Source organism: Oncorhynchus mykiss, chromosome 10 (genome assembly GCF_057628025.1).
Source record: "Oncorhynchus mykiss isolate SJ-2025 chromosome 10, ASM5762802v1, whole genome shotgun sequence".
In the NCBI taxonomy this organism is placed as follows: Eukaryota; Metazoa; Chordata; class Actinopteri; order Salmoniformes; family Salmonidae; genus Oncorhynchus; species Oncorhynchus mykiss.
Window position 1 is genome coordinate 68,004,531 of NC_143031.1, and position 19,174 is coordinate 68,023,704.

General features: G+C 44.0%; 2 protein-coding genes and 1 long non-coding RNA gene across 3 annotated transcripts in view; 1 reads left to right on the forward strand and 2 right to left on the reverse strand.

The window, feature by feature from the left end:
* LOC149980172 (uncharacterized) lies at nt 1-8,750 on the reverse strand. The gene is made up of 2 exons (XR_016483896.1): nt 8,622-8,750; nt 1-1,018 (listed from the first exon to the last, which is right to left on the reverse strand). It is a non-coding gene; the product is annotated as an uncharacterized LOC149980172 (long non-coding RNA).
* Nucleotides 6,827-8,240, reverse strand: LOC110534510 (dCTP pyrophosphatase 1). The gene has a single exon (XM_036933628.2). It carries the CDS (start codon nt 8,238-8,240, stop codon nt 7,692-7,694), a length of 549 nt encoding a protein of 182 aa, XP_036789523.1. The 3' UTR covers nt 6,827-7,691.
* LOC110534511 (glutamyl-tRNA(Gln) amidotransferase subunit B, mitochondrial) overlaps nt 7,666-19,174 on the forward strand; it is a 22,057-nt gene continuing 10,548 nt past the window's right edge. The window contains exons 1-6 of the mRNA XM_036933626.2: nt 7,666-8,704; nt 9,952-10,105; nt 10,294-10,407; nt 13,736-13,934; nt 15,274-15,396; nt 17,151-17,264. Of these exons, the coding sequence (XP_036789521.2) occupies nt 8,538-8,704; nt 9,952-10,105; nt 10,294-10,407; nt 13,736-13,934; nt 15,274-15,396; nt 17,151-17,264 (871 nt within the window). The 5' untranslated portion in view covers nt 7,666-8,537. The remainder of the gene's footprint in view (nt 8,705-9,951; nt 10,106-10,293; nt 10,408-13,735; nt 13,935-15,273; nt 15,397-17,150; nt 17,265-19,174) is intronic.

Sequence of the window (19,174 nt, forward strand, 5' to 3'; positions counted from 1 at the left end):
GAAATGTGAATATTGTAAATATTTCTGTTTATTATTTTAAATATATTTGCAAACATTTCTAAAAACAGTTTTTGCTTTGACATTATGGGGTATTGTGTGTATAAAACAATTTAATCCATTTTATAACAAGGTTGTAAGGTAACATAATGTGGAAAAAGTCAAGGGGTCTGAATACTTTAGGAATGCACCGTAACGGCCCAGATGACAGGTTCTCATGGGATGAATGTATGAAGAAATCCAAACAGAGCCCAAACTTTTTGACTACGAGCTTCAGAATTTTGTCAGGTGCGGTCAAAATCAATCGTTACCATCATCAGCCTCATCAATCACCATCATCGTCCTGACCTTGCCAAGGCAGGGGGACTAAGAACAAAGTAACCTACATAACATATCTTTTCAATAGAAACTCTGCAGTAAAACATCAGTAGTTTGTGTGCGTGTACTCACACACTTGCGTCACATCAGTGAACAAAACACTACACGACCGTGGCTTTTTGAATTACCTGACATTATGATACAATTTCCTGATGGAAAACTGAATCACTTCTACGGTATAGCATCAATATCCCGACATTTGCGGGGGAGAAAACGTCAGGTAATTTTAAGCAGAACATTGGTGTCAGCTTTCTAAAAAGTAAGAGGGAAAAAAATATCTGGCGGCTTTGACATTTTCAGCGAGCAGGAATCAAAGAGGTGATAAAGATAGTGTTTACTCCCAAATAGCACCCTATTCCCTTTAGAGTGCACTACTACCCCCCATGAGGCTCTGGTCAGAAGTAGTGCACTTTATAGAGTATAGGGAATAGGGTGCCATCTGGGATGCACAGTGTCTGTCAGCCAAACAAACAGAGGAGAGGAAAAGAGAGGAGAGCAAATCACTGCCTGGCCATTAACAGGGTGAGTGGCATGAGAAATCGCTCTGTGTGCGTCGCTGGCTGGGCGATGTGTATCCTGGAGCCTGTCTGGGCGATGAGATGTGCATCTTGGCTGTCACCTGGGCACCCCTGCTGAGAAGGATCTGACAGAGGAGATAAGGAGAGCACAGGGGAGCAATGTGGGTGTTTATACAAATGGTAGGCATTCCTCACATCCAATTGTACAGAAGGTTGTGTAGGTTGGTGCTACGTAGGTCTGGAAAGCCTATCTGCTTCAGCCCTGTGTACATATGGCATCACATTAAAGCCTGAATTGCATTTTAAAAAAAACATGTTCAAATGTATGGAGGAAGTCATACGTCTCATAATAATGGGGAAAGTCAAGACTTCAGTAAAAATCCCAAGCCAGACTTCAAATCAACTCACTTTTTATTTGTCACATTGAAATGCTTACTTATTGTATCCCTTAACCAACAATGCTTTAACAAGTTAAGAACAAAAATGTGTTAAGTAAAAAAATTGATATGTAAAAAGAAAAAATAAGATAAAAGTAACAAATAATTAAACAGCAGCAGTAAAATAACAATAGCGAGGCTATATACCAGTACAGAGTCAATGTGCGGGGGCACCGGTTAATCGAGGTAATATGTACATAGGTAGGTAGAGTTAAAGTGACCTTGCATAGATAATAAACAGAGAGTAGCAGCAGCGTAAAAGAGGCGTCTGGGTAGCCCTTTGATTAGCTATTCAGGAGTCTTATGGCTTGAGGGTAGAAACTGTTGAGAAGCCTTGTGGACCTGGACAGGGCAAGCTCCGGTGCCACTTGCCGTGCGGTAGCAGAGAGAACAGTCTATGACTAGGGTGGCTGGAGTCTTTGACCATTTTTAGAGCCTTCCTCTGACACCGCCTTGGGACTTGGGAAATAAGTGTGATGAATAGCAAAAATATGCATTGCAGAGCCTACTTTTGCCTGAGTCAGAGCTGCATTGTCATTCAGCTGGGGTATTAGTTATAGCTTCATAGAAATATTAATTTGTTCCTCATGATTACTCACTCAAACCCAATGCTTTGAGGGTTATGAGGAAACAACACAAGGAACCCACAGTCAGTATACCAAATCACAACTATTTCTCGGTTTTAGAAATGTAGGCAAGAAGAGCTCTCCAAAACCTCGTCTCAGACAGAGAACGTCTCTTGCTCTGTCACTGTGGCTGCGGGTAAAGACCCAAACTCCCCAACTCTCAGAGAAATAACAGGTACCACAAAGCGGAGCTATAGGGGAGAGCGGGGGAAATTGAGCCAAAAGGGTATAAGTTGAGAAACCCGTGTTTCTAGGAAACCATACACAAAATGAATAAATTGACCAAAAAGGTCATCCTTTCGTGGAGTCAATGAAAGTAGAAACCACATGGAAAAAGTGGTAAGCAAGTTAGGTCTAAAAAAGTCAAATTAATTTATTGTGTTAGAGACTGCAGGTTCTGTTCTACCTGATAATTAATTGCACAGGCCTGGTGTCTCAGATCTAAATCAGTCCCTGATTAGAGGGGAACAATAATAATAAGCAGTTGAACTGGCTCCGAGGTCCAGAGTTGAGTTTGTTATAGGTTTCATGACACTTTTATCTAAACCAAAGTAGATCATTCTAAGAGTGTTCTATACATCAGCTTCAATATGAGGTCCTAAACCTAGCATGAAAGTGCATCCTTGTAGCTGTGTGGGCTAATATAGTCAACATGTTTGCCTTGGGGTAAATTGAGCAAAATTAAGTGTTTTCTTCCCAGGTGTAACGTAAGGCATTATCGCTGCGATATGAGGTAACAACTGGGCCTGGCATATGTTAAAAGTTAGAAAAATGATTAGAAGACAAAAAGCGATTGTTTTGAATTGTGTTTGGGAAATAGAGAGAGACATGTTTTAGTAGTAATATTTCATTCAGTACAGAAATTTGAAGGTGGCTTAACTTACCCTGTCCCTCAGCTCAACTTACCACATACCCAGGGTAAACTGTGCCAAGACACCACTTTTTTTGGACAAGCTATATTTACATGAATTCTGATTATTTCCATGGATACACAACATCCTGAAATATATGTAGATATCTTTGTTAGGGGCCTCCCGAGTGGTGCAGTGGTATAAGACATTGCATCGCGGTGCTAGCTGTGCCACTAGAGATTCTGGGTTCGCGACCGGGAGACCCATGGGGCAGCGCACAATTGGCCCAGCATCGTCCGGGTTGGGGAGGGTTTGGCCAGCAGGGATGTCCTTGTCCCATCGTGCACTAGCGACTCCTGTGGCGAAAACTATATTTCCCTTAACAGAGTGATGAATATATATTTTTTTTACATTTAACCTTTATTTAACTAGGCAAGTCAGTTAAGAACAAATTCTTATTTAGAATGACAGCCTACCCTGGCCAAACCCGGACGACGCTGGGACAATTGTGCGCCGCCCTATGGGACTCCTAATCACGGCTGGATGTGATACAGCCTGGATTTGAACCAGGGACTGCGATGCAGTGCCTTTGACTGCTGTGCCACCCATTTAATCCCACTCTCCCCTAGCAGCCATACTGAATTGCAATGAAGGAAGCAATGTGGTCGAAGGAACATTACTTCCAGATTCACAAGAGACAACCCACCCCTTCGGCTGTGAGAGATTGATTCCACCCTGCTACCTGCCTGGGACATTTCCACACAAATTGAATAGTACTAGCAAACCAAGAATGTGTCAGCCAGGCCCAGGAGTTATGCTGCTATAGGCTCACACCATGCTAGAAAATGAAAATAAATTGTGCATTGCATCTCGGGAATGTTTACCTCAGGCTATGGAGTATGCTATGGTGCAGCAAATCAACATTTGCAGCATTCACACAGAGTGCCATGGTTTCAATATGGTCAGTGCTAATTGGGATCCTTGGGAAGTCCCTACCCCTTAACCCTAACCTAGCACGGACCGTTTCAATATAAACACAATTTGTTTAGAGCAGTTACACTTAAGAAGTGTTATAAACTTCAGAATTAGGAGAGTCCATAAGTGAAAATACAGCCTGGATCCAGATCTGTTTGTGCGGACTTGGCGTGACTATGACTATAGTAGTTGGCAAAACGGCAGAAACAAATCAGGGACCAGGCTAGTCAAACTAGGGTTGCCCTAAATGTATTCATATCCTGAGCAAATACAGTCAATTATCAGTGCTGATAGTACAATGTGAAATGTCAGGAAAATAGTAGAGAATGATTTATTTCAGCTTTTATTTCTTTCATCACATTCCCAGTGGGTCAGAAGTTTACATACACTCAATTAGTATTTGGTAGTATTGCTTTCAAATTGTTTAACTTGGGTCAAACGTTCTGGGTATCCTTCCACAAGCTTCCCACAATAAGTTGGGTGAATTTTGGCCCATTCCTCCGGACAGAGCTGTTGTAACCGAGTCAGGTTTGTAGGCTTCCTTGCTCACACATGCTTTTTCAGTTCTTCCGACAAGTTTTCTATAGGATTGAGGTCAGGGCTTTGTGATGGCCACTCCAATACCTTGACTTTGTTGTCCTTAAGCCATTTTGCCACAACTTTTGAAGTATTCTTGAGGTCATTGTCCATTTTGGAAGACCCAATTACGACCAAGCTTTAACTTCCTGACTGATGTCTTGAGATGTTGTTTCAATATATCCACATACTTTTCCTGCCTCATGATGCCATCTATTTTGTGAAGTGCACCAGTCCCTCCTGCAGCAAAGCACCCCCACAACATGATACACCAAAGTACTTTCATCTCTTGGAGACAGAACGTGTCTCCTTCCTGAGCGGTATGACGGCTGCTTGGTCCCGTGGTGTTTATACTTGCGTACTATTGTTTGTACAGATGAACGCGGTACCTCCAGGCGTTTGGAAATTGCTCCCAAGGATGAACCAGACTTGTGGAGGTCTACACATTTTTTTCTGAGGTCTTGGCTGATTTCTTTTGATTTTCTCATGATGTCAAGCAAAGAGGCACTGAGTTTGAAGGTAGGCCTTGAAATACCTCCACAGGTACACCTCCAATTGACTCAGATGATGTCAATTAGCCTATCAGAAGCTTCTAAAGCCATGACATTTTTTTCTGGAATTTTCCAAGCTGTTTAAAGGCACAGTCAACTTAGTGTATGTAAACTTCTGACCCACTGGAATTGTGATTCAGTGAATTATAAGTGAAATAATCTGTCTGTAAACAATTGTTGTAAAAATGACTTTTGTCATGCACAAAGTAGATGTCCTAACCGACTTGCTGAAACTATAGTTTGTTAACAAGAAATTTGTGGAGTGTTTGAAAAACGACTTTTAATGACTCCAACCTAAGTGTATGTAAACTTCCGACTTCAACTGTATATACAAAAGTATAAAATTAGTGGATTTGGTTATTTCAGCCACACCTGTTGTGGCCTGTGGGACCGCCGAGTGCTAAAGCGTGTAGTGTGTAACAATCACTACCGAGTTCCAAACTGCCTCTAGAAGCAATGTCAGCACAATAACTGTTTGTTGGGAGCTTCATGAAATGGGTTTCCATGGCTGAGCAGCCGCACACAAGCCTAAGATCACCATGCGCAATGCCAAGCATCGGCTGGAGTGGCGTAAACCTCGCCGCCATTGGACTCTGGAGAAGTGGAAACGCGTTCTCTGGAGTGATGAATCATGCTTAACTATCTGGCAGTCCGACGGGCGAATCTGGGTTCGCCAATTGCCAGGAGAATGCTATCTGCCCCAATGCATGGTGCCAACTGTAAAGTTTGGTGGAGTAGGAATAATGGTCTGGGGCTGTTTCCCAAGGTTCGGGTTAGGCCCCTTAGTTCCAGTGAAGGGAAATCTTAACGCTACAGCATACAATGACATTCTTGACGATTCTGTGCTTACAACTTTGTGGCAACAGTTTGGAGAAGGCCCTTTGTTTCAGCATGAAAATAACCCTGTGCACAAAGTGAGGTCCATACAGAAATGGTTTGTCGAGATCGGTGTGGAAGAACTTGACTGGCCTGCACAGAGCCCTGACCTCAACCCCATCAAACACCTTTGGTATGAATTGGAACGCCGACTGCGAGCCAGGCCCAACATCAGTGCATGACCTCACTAATGCTTTTGTGGCTGAATTTAAGCAAGTCCCCTCAGCAATGTTTCAACATCTAGTGGAAAGCCTTCCCAGAAGAGTAGAGGCTGTTATAGCAGCAAAGGGGGGACCAACTCCAAATTAATGCCCATGATTTTGGAATGAGATGTTCAATAAGCAGGTGTATCTCAGGTTGAGGGAGCGTATCATTGGCATGCTGACTGCAGGAATATCCACCAGTTGTTGCTAGATAGAGAAATTAACATTAAACTACCATAAGCCACCTCAAGTCATTTTAGAGAATTTGGCAGTATGTCCAACCAGCCTCACAACTGCAGACCACATATATGGTGTTGTGTGGGCAAGCGGTGTGCTGATGTCATTGTGAACAGAGCTCCCCATGGTGGCAGTGTGGTTATGGAATGTGCAGGCATAAGCTACAATGAACACAATTGCATTTTACCTATGGAAATGTGAATGCAGATACCGTGACAAGATCCTGAGGCACATTGTCGTGCCATTCATCTGCCGCCACCACCTCATGTTTCATCATGATAATGCACAGCCCCATATCTCAAGGACCTGTACACAATTCCTGGAAGCTGAAAACATCCCAGTTCTTCCATGGCCTGCATGATCTGGATAGACATGTACGACAGTATCCAGCAACTTCGCAAATCCATTGAAGAGGAGTGGGACAACATTCCACAGACCATAATCGACAGCCTAATCAACTGTATGTGAAGGAGATGTGTTGCGCTTTGAGGCAAATGGTTGTTACGCCAGATACGGAGTCCGCATCCCTACCCTTCTTAAAAAAAAGTATCTGTGACCAATAGATGCATATCTGTATTCCCAGTCATGTGAAATCCATAGATTAGAGCCTAATTTATTTATTTCAATCAACCAATATCCTCATATGAATTGCAACTCAGTAACATCTTTGAAATTGTTGCATTTTTCAGTATACTTGTAGCTCATTAAACCATCGGATGTGTCCAAATATACATTGGCTAGCCTACATATTAGATCGCTAACCATAGGCCTGGGGCCATGAAACACTACTGTTTAATAGACTGCTTATCAAAATGAACCACTACAAGAGTAACTCACTAATTTCCCTCATCTCCCATAGTAGCGTTGCGTGTGCTAATCTCCCCATTTCCCATTGTAGCTCATTTCCCAGGGAAGTAAATAAGGCAATAGTGATTAAATCTGATTGACTAAATGCATTACAGAGTCAATATACATAAATTACATAGCATCTGCAGGACAGCAAGTATAGTTGAAGGCACTTTTACTTTTGGGCAGAAGGTTCTATCAGTCGCACACATGCATTGAATTTAAAGCAACAAAATAACATAGCTTCCATCAATCGTTGACAACAATATGGATTTAAGATATTTAAATGTAGTTATTCATACTATGAAAAATAAAATGGACTTCTTACAATTTGACTTTGGGGAACAGTTAAAACGACAAAAGCATCAGAGAGAGGTCAAAAGATGAACACCCATATAGTTAAAGAAAAACACTGGATTTAAAACGCACTTTATAAAACTAAAAGCAGCTAAGGGCAGTTTGACCAACTTTTGAGATACAGTAGTGCCCTAAATAAATGATTGTATAAACATTATCCATTGCCATTAACTGAAGTTGAACAGTATTTTTCAGTTCTCGTCTACTTTGTAAATGCAGGGGTGTGTTCATTGCGCCATTTGGGCATGGCAGCATGCACTCGTTCAGTCCTTGTATTCGGTGTACTTCTTAGACGAGCCATGCACCTTGCTGGCAGGGTACTTCAGCCTATTTAGGGCCATTTTGCGCAGCACTGCTTGGGGTAAATCGATATGACATTTCTCGGCCAACTCAACTAGGTAGATGAGGACGTCGCTGAGTTCATGTGCCAGGTGCTCGCGCTCGGAGTCGGTCCAGCCGGGAAGTCCTTCAGTCACCTCGCCACGCCACTGGAAAAGCTCAGATACCTCGCCCACTTCTCCGACCATAGCTAGCAGGAGGTTGCGGGGTTGGTGGAACTGGTTCCAGTCTCGCTCGTCAGTAAATTCCGCTTGCATCCGTCGTATGTCATCGATGGTAGGTTCGGCAGTGAAGGAGAACGTATCAGATGGGGTTCTTCTCTTAGTTCCATTTCGCTTGGCAGCGTGGATGTCTGCCTCGCCGTTTTCACAGGCTATTTTTGACTTGCTAGGAGTGCCATTGATGTGTTTAGCTTCAGATAGGGCCACCGTCTCTCCGTTCAGTCCATGCACTCCATCGCCGTTCATTGCCATTGCCTTGTCAATTTTACACCAAACTATTGCACGGATCAACACTTAATTCGCTATAAACAACCAACCTCGACAACAATATGGGTAAAACTCCCGCCACAAAAACGCTGCTCTTGTAGCCGGAAGGTGTAACATAAATCGCCGGAAATTCGAAAAATGGGTTGCATGAAATGTGTTACATGAAATGTGTTACATTGTGGGGTGTTGAGTTTTCCTAAATGCACGTGCCCTCGGATTTTGTGTGAAACTAAGTTTACTATGACTACAACTACCATAATACCCTAAACAGAAAGGCTAAACATGGCAGGCTCCTCTGCAGGAATGACTGCACTGCTATGTAATATGAATAAACAAATTGCAATATTTTATCCAACGATTACTTACCAAAGGCACAATTGGTGTGTGATAAGGAGAATATGTATGTTTGTCTCCCGATGCCAGAGTCAAGCCCAAACAAAACCGAAAAGGTAGGTTCACGGAGTGAATGCTAACGTTAGCTAGCTCGCACTAATGTGCACTGTTTGTGTATCGTGTGCGCGCCTGTGCTAGTTAGCGAGGACGGCAGTCGCACATCATTCAGAACCACATCCCCTTCCGTATTTAGACGTTGCAAACATTGCTGTTAGTTAAAAACCCGAATGCAGTTTATGTATAGCTGCATGATAGCCTCCTTTATAAATATGTGAATATTGTCCTTCTTACCCCTCTCTGCCTTCAGAGCATCCTCACAGGTTGTCTTGACAGTGATTCTGAATGACTTTGATTAGGTATGATGATGTCACTAAAGTTGTGCTGATATGCCGCATTCAAAACAACTGGGAACTCATGACGTCAGTGATATTTAGGTCGGAAAGTCGGGGCTCTAGAAAGAGGCCCGAGTTTTTTTATTTTACCTTTATTTAACCAGGTAGGCTAGTTGAGAACAGGTTCTCATTTACGACTGCGACCTGGCCAAGATAAAGCAAAGCAGTGTGACACAAACAACAACACAGAGTTACACATGGAATAAACAAACATACAGTCAATAATACAATAGAAAAGTGTGCAATGGAGGTAGGACAAGGGAGGTAGGCAATAAATAGGCCATAGTGGCGAAATAATTACAATATAGTAATTAAACACTGGAGTGATAGATGTGCAGAAGATGAGTGTGCAAGTAGAGATACTGGGGTGCAAAGGAGCAAAATAAATAACAGTATGGGGATGAGGTAGTTGGATGGGCTATTTACAGATGAGCTATGTACAGGTGCTGTGAGCTGCTCTGACAGCATATGAGTCTCCAGCTTCAGTGATTTTTGCAGTTCGTTCCAGTCATTGGCAGCAGAGAACTGGAAGGACAGGCGACCGAACGAGGAATTGGCTTTGGGGGTGACCAGTGAAATAGTTCAGAGTTGGATGACTGTTTATAACGATTTTTTTTTCTCCCAATCGGAGCTCGTTTTCCCCCAGTTCCCAGTTGTTTTGAACGCACTGAAGTCAGAGATTTCCAGAGTTCCCTGTTTTGAACACGGAAATAAGTCAACCAACAGAACAGTCTAAAATGCTGCACTGTAATTAATGACCCACATCTAAACTCCTATAACAGACAACCCTGGCAGTTAGCTATTCATAAGTCCAGTCTATTAGTCAGTTCATAAAATGAAATCGTGGAGTTGATATGGTGGCTTCCCATTTGTACGTGTTAATTTATCTGACTGTGATTGTGTGCTTCTAGTGCTCCCCAGGAGCTGGTAGGTGTGGTGGGTCTGGAGATCCATGCTCAGATCCACTCCAACACCAAGCTGTTTTCTGGCTCCCAGGTTGGGTTCCAGGCTCCACCTAACTCCCTGGTGTCCTTCTTTGATGCCTCCTTACCTGGAACTCTACCTGTAAGTTATCGTGCATCTGATGATAAACATGTCTCATGTCAATAAAGGCTGTTGGTCTATTCGTTGCGTAATCATACAGTTGTTGTCCATCATAACATAATCTGGTCTATGTAACCTAGCTTACAATATGTTGGTGTACATAGTCATTTGACCAAGTAGGCCTAAGTTCCTTTCCTCTTTCTCCTCAGGTGCTGAACAGACGATGTGTGGAGGCTGCAGTGATGACAGGTTTGGCCCTTAACTGTACCATCAACAGGAAGTCTCTCTTTGACAGGAAGCACTACTTCTACGCTGACCTTCCTGTAAGTCAACCCGGACCCCATCTGTCCTCCAATCACAAGCTATCATCAATCACATTTATTTCTAAAGCCCTTTTTAGGCTACATCAGCAGTTTTTACAAAGTTATTGAATACAGTAACCCGGCCTAAATCACAGAGGAGACAACTTACTCCCCTATTAATAAGTAGCTCTCATCGGTCAAAGCCGCCATCTCTCCCCAAAGTAACGTTCCCATTTTACTTCCTCCCTGTCCCTGAGCTAGGCTATCATTTAATAGTGACGAGTCTTGCTAAACCGGCAGAAAAGCTTATTGCCAGCGATATCTAGCCAAATGACAGCTTCTGTTTCCTGCAATCTGTTAGCTGTTAGAAGTCAAGTCGCGGCCAAGTGATATTTACCCTCACCTTGCTGCCAGGCGCTCCTGGGTAATTTTATGACTGACATTTTATGACCTTGACTTCAAGACATGTCATTGGAAGAGTCGACGAGATTCAATAGCAATTGCCCAACAAAGCCTCCCAAAAAGTTTCATTTCACTTTGGAAAGACAGCCCTAGCTTAATGTGACCTATGTAGAAAGCAATGACCCTGACATTACTCTTGACGAGCTGATGATGAGAAATTGTGGACAGAGAAAAGGGTGAATTTGAATAATTTAAGTGCCTTAGCGGTATTATACCATAATGGGACTTTCCACTCAAGAAAATTACAAGACAGCTAGGAGATTTGTCTGTTACAGTGCAATCCATACCTTTCCTGTATTCGATGAGTGAAGAGTTTAAAAAGCTTTCCTAACTTTGCCCTAAGGTCAAGGTCATGTCTAATGACCAATAGAGTAGCTTGTGAGGGTTATTTTGTGGGGTCAGGGAATGGATTGTGGATCGTCGGGTTGTCAGTGCAGTTGTCTTAATGTTATGGTATGTCAATATCCTGTCAATTAAGAAATGAACTAGATGACATGATGGCCTAAGTCATTCTAGTTCTTTTGAATAGAAGCATATGGTCAACACAAGGCCTGCCAAGCCTAGATTGTTAGAAGATTGAGTTGTCTTTCGAACCCAGCAGTCAGATTCATTGGTAATAATGTTATCGTGAGTCTACAGCTGCATAATCCTTGCCCACAGCAGAGGTAGATTATTAATTTCAAAAGCTCTGACATGTATCCCAGGGGTGGAATCCCAGCAGGAAACCGAAGGATTATTCCCAAATCCCACCTCATCTTGTTTCCCCGTTGTAGATTTCCGGACTGCTTACTGAGTGTTGCATCACCTCTCTCTTTGGGTTATGTTAAAACATGCGCTGTTGAAACGATAGTGCCAGTTAAGATTTTAAATGTTCACCGTGCCCACAAGTGGTACCAATGCTTATAAATATGTTTTTGCTTACCCTGTAGACAACACTTGTGTTTTACCAGGCCCGGGAAATAGACAGGGAACAGGGATGGAGAGTAAAAGGCCTGTATTGCATAGTGAATCATGCTAATGCGTTAAATTCAGTTGGGAGGGATGTTCATGCTCTCTTCATGATATGTAGACAGAGAAAATAATAGCCATGATGAGTGAAGCATTAAGCAGCACATTCTCTATTCAATTAATTTACTAGCAGCCTATGGAAGTAGAGAGAACGAGGACATAAAAAGAACATGCATTTATTAATAACACATATATAGTTGTGCATTATTGATGTGTTCCATGAATCCATGATTTAATTTCACACAACGAATGCACTGCTGCTCATTACATGATTTATGATGCGCTTGCCTGACCAGCAGCAGGAATGAATTGAAGTGGCAGGCAGGTGTTCTGTTATAGCAGCTAGCCTCTTCTTAATAACATGCACCAGCAGCTTCACACTAAGCTACTAGCGGATATGCATAATTCTACTTTTCTGGAGTGTTTTCTGTGCAGACGTTGTCTCTGACGACTATTTAATGACTCAAATGGATCTGTTTGTAGGGACGTGGATGTACAATAGGTAGGGCTAGTTGAATCAAGGGTTGTAGAGGGGAATAGGTTTGTTGCATCGAATCATGAATCCGTTGAAGTCGGCTTAGATTCGGTGAACTGAATCTGAAAACGACAAATAGCAGTCTAGTTGGAGAGAGAGCTCTCAGGTTTGGATTTACTTTCCTGAACCGACTGAGTGCTTTAATACCAGACTGCTCATTAGGCTTTGGGGCTGGGGTGTGACTAGAAGGACCCAGAGGCTTCCAGTAGCAGTTTTATACCACCAATGGTCTGCATCCAACTTCAGCTGCCCTTCATTATACAAAGCACCAACATCTCTTCACTGATTATGCCGGGATTGCAAAATGGTCCACCATTTTGGTGGGTGGTAAGCTAACTAACGTAGCCTGTGTGTGAACAGCAATGCATACAGTATGCAAACTAGGAGGCACTTGCGCTAATGAATTACATTTGCATTGACATTGACAGAGCTCTATGAGAGAATTGATTATTCTAGAAAGGGAGAAATCAGCATCTTTTAATGCTATAATCCTGTATTTATAGTACACCGCTGAGACAAAATGGAATGTCTCCCGTGGGCCATTATGCTTGTGCTTGTTGATCGGGTACAGTACAACACACAGATGGTTATGGCTAATTCACTGTTTTCTCTCCTTTTTTTTTTTTGTATTGCTCATATTTATTCCTTCCCTTTCTTTTTCTTCGTCGGCATGCCAGTAAGTATGATGCATGTTTAGTCTTTTCTAGCGACGGTTGCCGTGGCAACGGGACATAGTGCTACCGTACTCACTTGTGGAATAGCGGCAGCCAGCACAGTGGCTCTTCAGAATAACAGAACAGATAAAATATTCATTCAGTTCGCTTTTGTGACTTTGAACCCCTCTCAACGAAACAACAATAATATTCCAACCGCATAATAATGAGTTGGAGTAACCAGTTTTAGGGACCTATTATCCCCCCAAAGTAACTAACTAATGGCTGAATCTTAGCTCATGTTTAATGCATGGATTGCTATTTTGTTCATAACACTCTTGACCCCTTGAAATATTTAAGGTTATTTCCAAGTTAATTGTAATGGTAAATCATTGATTATGCAGGCCAAGTTTATTTTGGTATTAACCCCATGTTTTCCTATCGTGTCTTTAATATAAATGACTTAATTGTATTATATAGTGGCTGTAATTAAATACCGAAGCCTGGTCCCAGATCTGTTTGCGAGGAGTCTTCTATAGGTAATACCTATAATCGTTGTCATGCCAAATGTCAAGTTTATACAGCATATGAGACCAGGCTATTACATACCTGATAAATGAGACACATTTAGACTGCTGAAGCAAGCACACAGAATTGACCTTTTCTAGTTTCATGTGTTTTCTCCATCCAGGCGGGCTACCAGATCACCCAACAGAGGCTGCCCATCGCGGTGGACGGCACCCTGACCTACAGTCACCTGGGGGGCCGTAAGAGGAACGCGGTGGTCACCAAGAGTGTCAGGATCAAACAGATCCAGTTAGAGCAGGACAGTGGCAAGAGCCTCCACGATGACTACAGGAACCAGACCCTTATAGACCTCAACAGAGCAGGTAGATGGAGTTTAGCTTCCCATCGGTGTACCTCAACAGAGCAGGTAGATGGAGTTTAGCTTCCCATCGATGTACCTCAACAGAGCAGGTAGATGGAGTTTAGCTTCCCATCGGTGTACCTCAACAGAGCAGGTAGATGGAGTTTAGCTTCCCATCGGTGTACCTCAACAGAGCAGGTAGATGGAGTTTAGCTTCCCATCGGTGTACCTCAACAGAGCTGATAGATGGAGTGTAGCTTCCCATCGGTGTACCTCAACAGAGCAGGTCGATGGAGTTTAGCTTCCCATCGGTGTACCTCAACAGAGCAGGTAGATGGAGTTTAGCTTCCCATCGGTGTACCTCAACAGAGCAGGTAGATGGAGTTTAGCTTCCCATCGGTGTACCTCAACAGAGCAAGTAGATAGAGTTTAGCTTCCCATCGGTGTACCTCAACAGAGCAGGTAGATGGAGTTTAGCTTCCCATCGGTGTACCTCAACAGAGCAGGTAGATGGAGTTTAGCTTCCCATCGGTGTACCTCAACAGAGCAGGTAGATGGAGTTTAGCTTCCCATCGGTGTACCTCAACAGAGCAGGTAGATGGAGTTTAGCTTCCCATCGGTGTACCTCAACAGAGCAGGTAGATGGAGTTTAGCTTCCCATCGGTGTACCTCAACAGAGCAGGTAGATGGAGTTTAGCTTCCCATCGGTGTACCTCAACAGAGCAGGTAGATGGAGTTTAGCTTCCCATCGGTGTACCTCAACAGAGCTGATAGATGGAGTGTAGCTTCCCATCGGTGTACCTCAACAGAGCAGGTCGATGGAGTTTAGCTTCCCATCGGTGTACCTCAACAGAGCAGGTAGATGGAGTTTAGCTTCCCATCGGTGTACCTCAACAGAGCAGGTAGATGGAGTTTAGCTTCCCATCGGTGTACCTCAACAGAACAGGTCGATGGGGTTTAGCTTCCCATCGGTGTACCTCAACAGAGCAGGTAGATGGAGTTTAGCTTCCCATCGGTGTACCTCAACAGAGCAGGTAGATAGAGTTTAGCTTCCCATCGGTGTACCTCAACAGAGCAGGTAGATGGAGTTTAGCTTCCCATCGGTGTACCTCAACAGAGCAGGTAGATAGAGTTTAGCTTCCCATCGGTGTACCTCAACAGAGCAGGTAGATGGAGTTTAGCTTCCCATCGGTGTACCTCAACAGAGCAGGTACCATAGAGTTCAAACACTCATAGACTCCAAGAGGAGTCTACCACAGAGCTCCAACTGGTATATACAGATCTAGATAGAACAGGGACTGGCTAGCCAAATCCTATGTAGGCATATGGGGAGTGTATGTAACATCTCTCTCTCCCTCCAGGTGTGGGTCTGATGGAGCTGGTGATGGAGCCAGACATGAGCTGTGGAGAGGAGGCAGCAGCAGCCGTCAGAGAGATGCAGCTCATACTGCAGGCTCTAGGGACCTGCCAGGGAAACATGGCTGGTGGGGAGGCCTGCATTGGACACACACACATACTCACTAACACACCAGGGAAACATGGCTGGTGGGGAGGCCTGCATTGGACACACACATACTCACTAACACACCAGGGAAACATGGCTGGTGGGGAGGCCTGCATTGGACACACACACATACTCACTAACACACCAGGGAAACATGGCTGGTGGGGAGGCCTGCATTGGACACACACACATACTCACTAACACACCAGGGAAACATGGCTGGTGGGGAGGCCTGCATTGGACACACACACATACTCACTAACACACCAGGGAAACATGGCTGGTGGGGAGGCCTGCATTGGACACACACATACTCACTAACACACCAGGGAAACATGGCTGGTGGGGAGGCCTGCATTGGACACACACACATACTCACTAACACACCAGGGAAACATGGCTGGTGGGGAGGCCTGCATTGGACACACACACATACTCACTAACACACCAGGGAAACATGGCTGGTGGGGAGGCCTGCATTGGACACAGGGGCGCGGGGGGGGGGGGGGGGGGGGGGGGGGGTTAGGACGATTGTAAGGGCCTGTGACTGACAGGCCCTAAAAATACACCCTAAAAATATATTAGAACGTTAGGTTAATAATTGAATATATGTATTTTTTTACCTATCATTATTAATATAATATTTTATTTACAATGTACTAATAAAACTAACGGTTTATTTTTCTTTTCTTGTTTTTGGCAAAAAAGTAAACATCCAGAGAGCCTCTGTATTGACAGCTGTCCCATACCTTCTCTCTTGCTATAGAGGGCCAGCTGTCTCATACTTTCTCTCTTGCTATAGTGGGCCAGCTGTCTCATACCTTCTCTCTTGCTATAGAGGACCAGCTGTATCATACCTTCTCTCTTCCTATAGAGTGCCTGCTGTCTCATACCTTCTCTCTTGCTATAGAGGGCCAGCTGTCTCATACTTTCTCTCTTGCTATAGAGGGCCAGCTGTCTCATACTTTCTCTCTTGCTATAGTGGGCCAGCTGTCTCATACCTTCTCTCTTGCTATAGAGGACCAGCTGTATCATACCTTCTCTCTTCCTATAGAGTGCCAGCTGTCTCATACCTTCTCTCTTGCTATAGAGTGCCAGCTGTCTCATACCTTCTCTCTTGCTATAGATGGCCAGCTGTCTCATACTTTCTCTCTTGCTATAGTGGGCCAGCTGTCTCATACCTTCTCTCTTGCTATAGAGGACCAGCTGTATCATACCTTCTCTCTTCCTATAGAGTGCCAACTGTCTCATACCTTCTCTCTTCCTATAGACAGCTGTCTTATACCTTCTCACTTCCTTTAGAGTGCCAGCTGTCTCATACCTTCTCACTTCCTATAGAGTGCCAGCTGTCTCATACCTTCTCACTTCCTTTAGAGGGACAGCTGTCTCATACCTTCTCTCTTCCTATAGAGGGACAGCTGTCTCATACTTTCTCTCTTCCTATAGAGGGCCAGCTTTCTCATACCTTCTCTCTTCCTATAGAGGGCCAGCTTTCTCATACCTTCTCTCTTCCTATAGAGGGACAGCTGTCTCATACCTTCTCTCTTCCTGTAGAGGGACAGCTGTCTCATACCTTCTCTCTTCCTATAGAGGGACAGCTGTCTCATACCTTCTCTCTTCCTATAGAGGGACAGCTCTCTCATACCTTCTCTCTTCCTATAGAGTGCCAGCTGTCTCATACCTTCTCTCTTCCTATAGAGGGACAGCTGTCTCATACCTTCTATTTTCCTATAGAGGGCCAGCTGAGAGTGGATGCCAACGTGTCCGTCCACAGACCTGGGGATCCTTGGGGCATCAGGACTGAGGTCAAGAACATCAACAGTGCCCGCAACCTGGCCAGGGCCATAGGTGAGTGCTGCAGAGGGCTTTTCACAATACTGAGCCAAACCAGAGGCGAAGCGAGAAGTTCCACTCGTGTCAATCTGTCCACGCGAGAATGCGGCGATAAGTACACCAAGTGGGGATTGTTGTTGTATGGAGGTCTATGAGAGAGTGTCGGATCTGGTAAGAAAAAAAATGTGATAGCTAATTTTCTAAGTGAGGCTTATTTAACCTAATAGAAGTTGCATAATGTTTAGGTTGTTACGAATGTACTGATATACACTACATGGCCAAAAGCATGTGGACACCTGCTCGTCGAACATCTCATTCCAAAATCATGGTCATTAATATGAGGTTGGTCCCTCCTTCTGCTGCTATAACAGGCTCCACCCTTCTGATGTTAGGCGATTAGGCACAGTCGGCGTTCCAATTCATACCAAAGGTGTTCGATGAGGTTGAGGTCAGGGCTCTGTGCAAGCCATTCAAGTTCTTCCACACCGATCTCGACAAACCATTTCTGTATGGACCTCGCTTTGTGCACAGGGGCATTGTCATGCTGCAACAGGAAAGGGCCTGCCCCAAACTGTTGCCACAAAAGTGGAAGCACAGAATCGTCTATAACTAGAAGCGTTAAGAATTCCCATAACTGGAACCGAGGGGCCTAGCCCGAACCATGAAAAAGAGCCCCAGACCATTATTCCTCTTCCAACAAACTTGACAATTGGCACTATGCAATGGGGCAGGTAGCGTTCTCCTGGCATCCGCCAAACAGCTGCTCAGCCTGGAAACTCATTTCATGAAGTTCCTGACGAAAAGTTATTGTGCTGAAGTTTCCAGAGGCAGTTTGGAACTTGGTAGTGAGTGTTACTACCGAGGACAGACGATTTATATGCTCTACAGCACTCGCCGGTCCCATTCTGTGAGTTTGTTTGGCCTACCACTTTGTGGCTGAGCCGTTGTTGCTCCTAGACATTTCCACGTCACAATAGCACTTACAGTTGACCGGGGCAGCTCTAGCAGGGCAGAATATTGACAAATTGACTTGTTGGAAAGGTGGCATCCTATTATGACAGTGCCACGTTGAAAGTCACTGAGCTCTTCAATAAGGCCATTCTACTGCTAATGCTTGCTTTACTTTGTGCTCAATTTTTTACACCTGTCAGCAACTGGTGTCCACTAATTTGAAGGGGTTTTCCACATACTTTAATTTGATATATATATATATATATATATATATATATATAATATGCAGTGGGGCAAAAAAGTATTTAGTCAACCACCAATTGTGCAAGTTCTCCCACTTAAAAAGATGAGAGAGGCCTGTAATTGTTTGGCCTACCACTTTGTGGCTGAGCCGTTGTTGCTCCTAGACATTGAGAGAGGCCTGTGTATATATACACTGCTCCAAAAAATTAAGGGAACACTAAAATAACACATCCTAGATCTGAATGAATGAAATATTCTTATTAAATACTTTTTTTCTTTACATAGTTGAATGTGCTGACAACAAAATCACACAAAAATTATAAATGGAAATCAAATTTATCAACCCATGGAGGTCTGGATTTGGAGTCACACTCAAAATTAAAGTGGAAAACCACACTACAGGCCGATCCAACTTTGATGTAATGTCCTTAAAACAAGTCAAATGAGGCTCAGTAGTGTGTGTGGCCTCCACATGCCTGTATGACCTCCCTACAATGTCTGGGCATGCTCCTGATGAGGTGGCGGATGGTCTCCTGAGGGATCTCCTCCCAGACCTGGACTAAAGCATCCGTCAACTCCTGTACAGTCTGTGGTGCAACGTGGCGTTGGTGGATGGAGAGAGACATGATGTCCCAGATGTGCTCAATTGGATTCAGGTCTGGGGAACGGGCAGGCCAGTCCATAGCATCAATGCCTTCCTCTTGCAGGAACTGCTGACACACTCCAGCCAC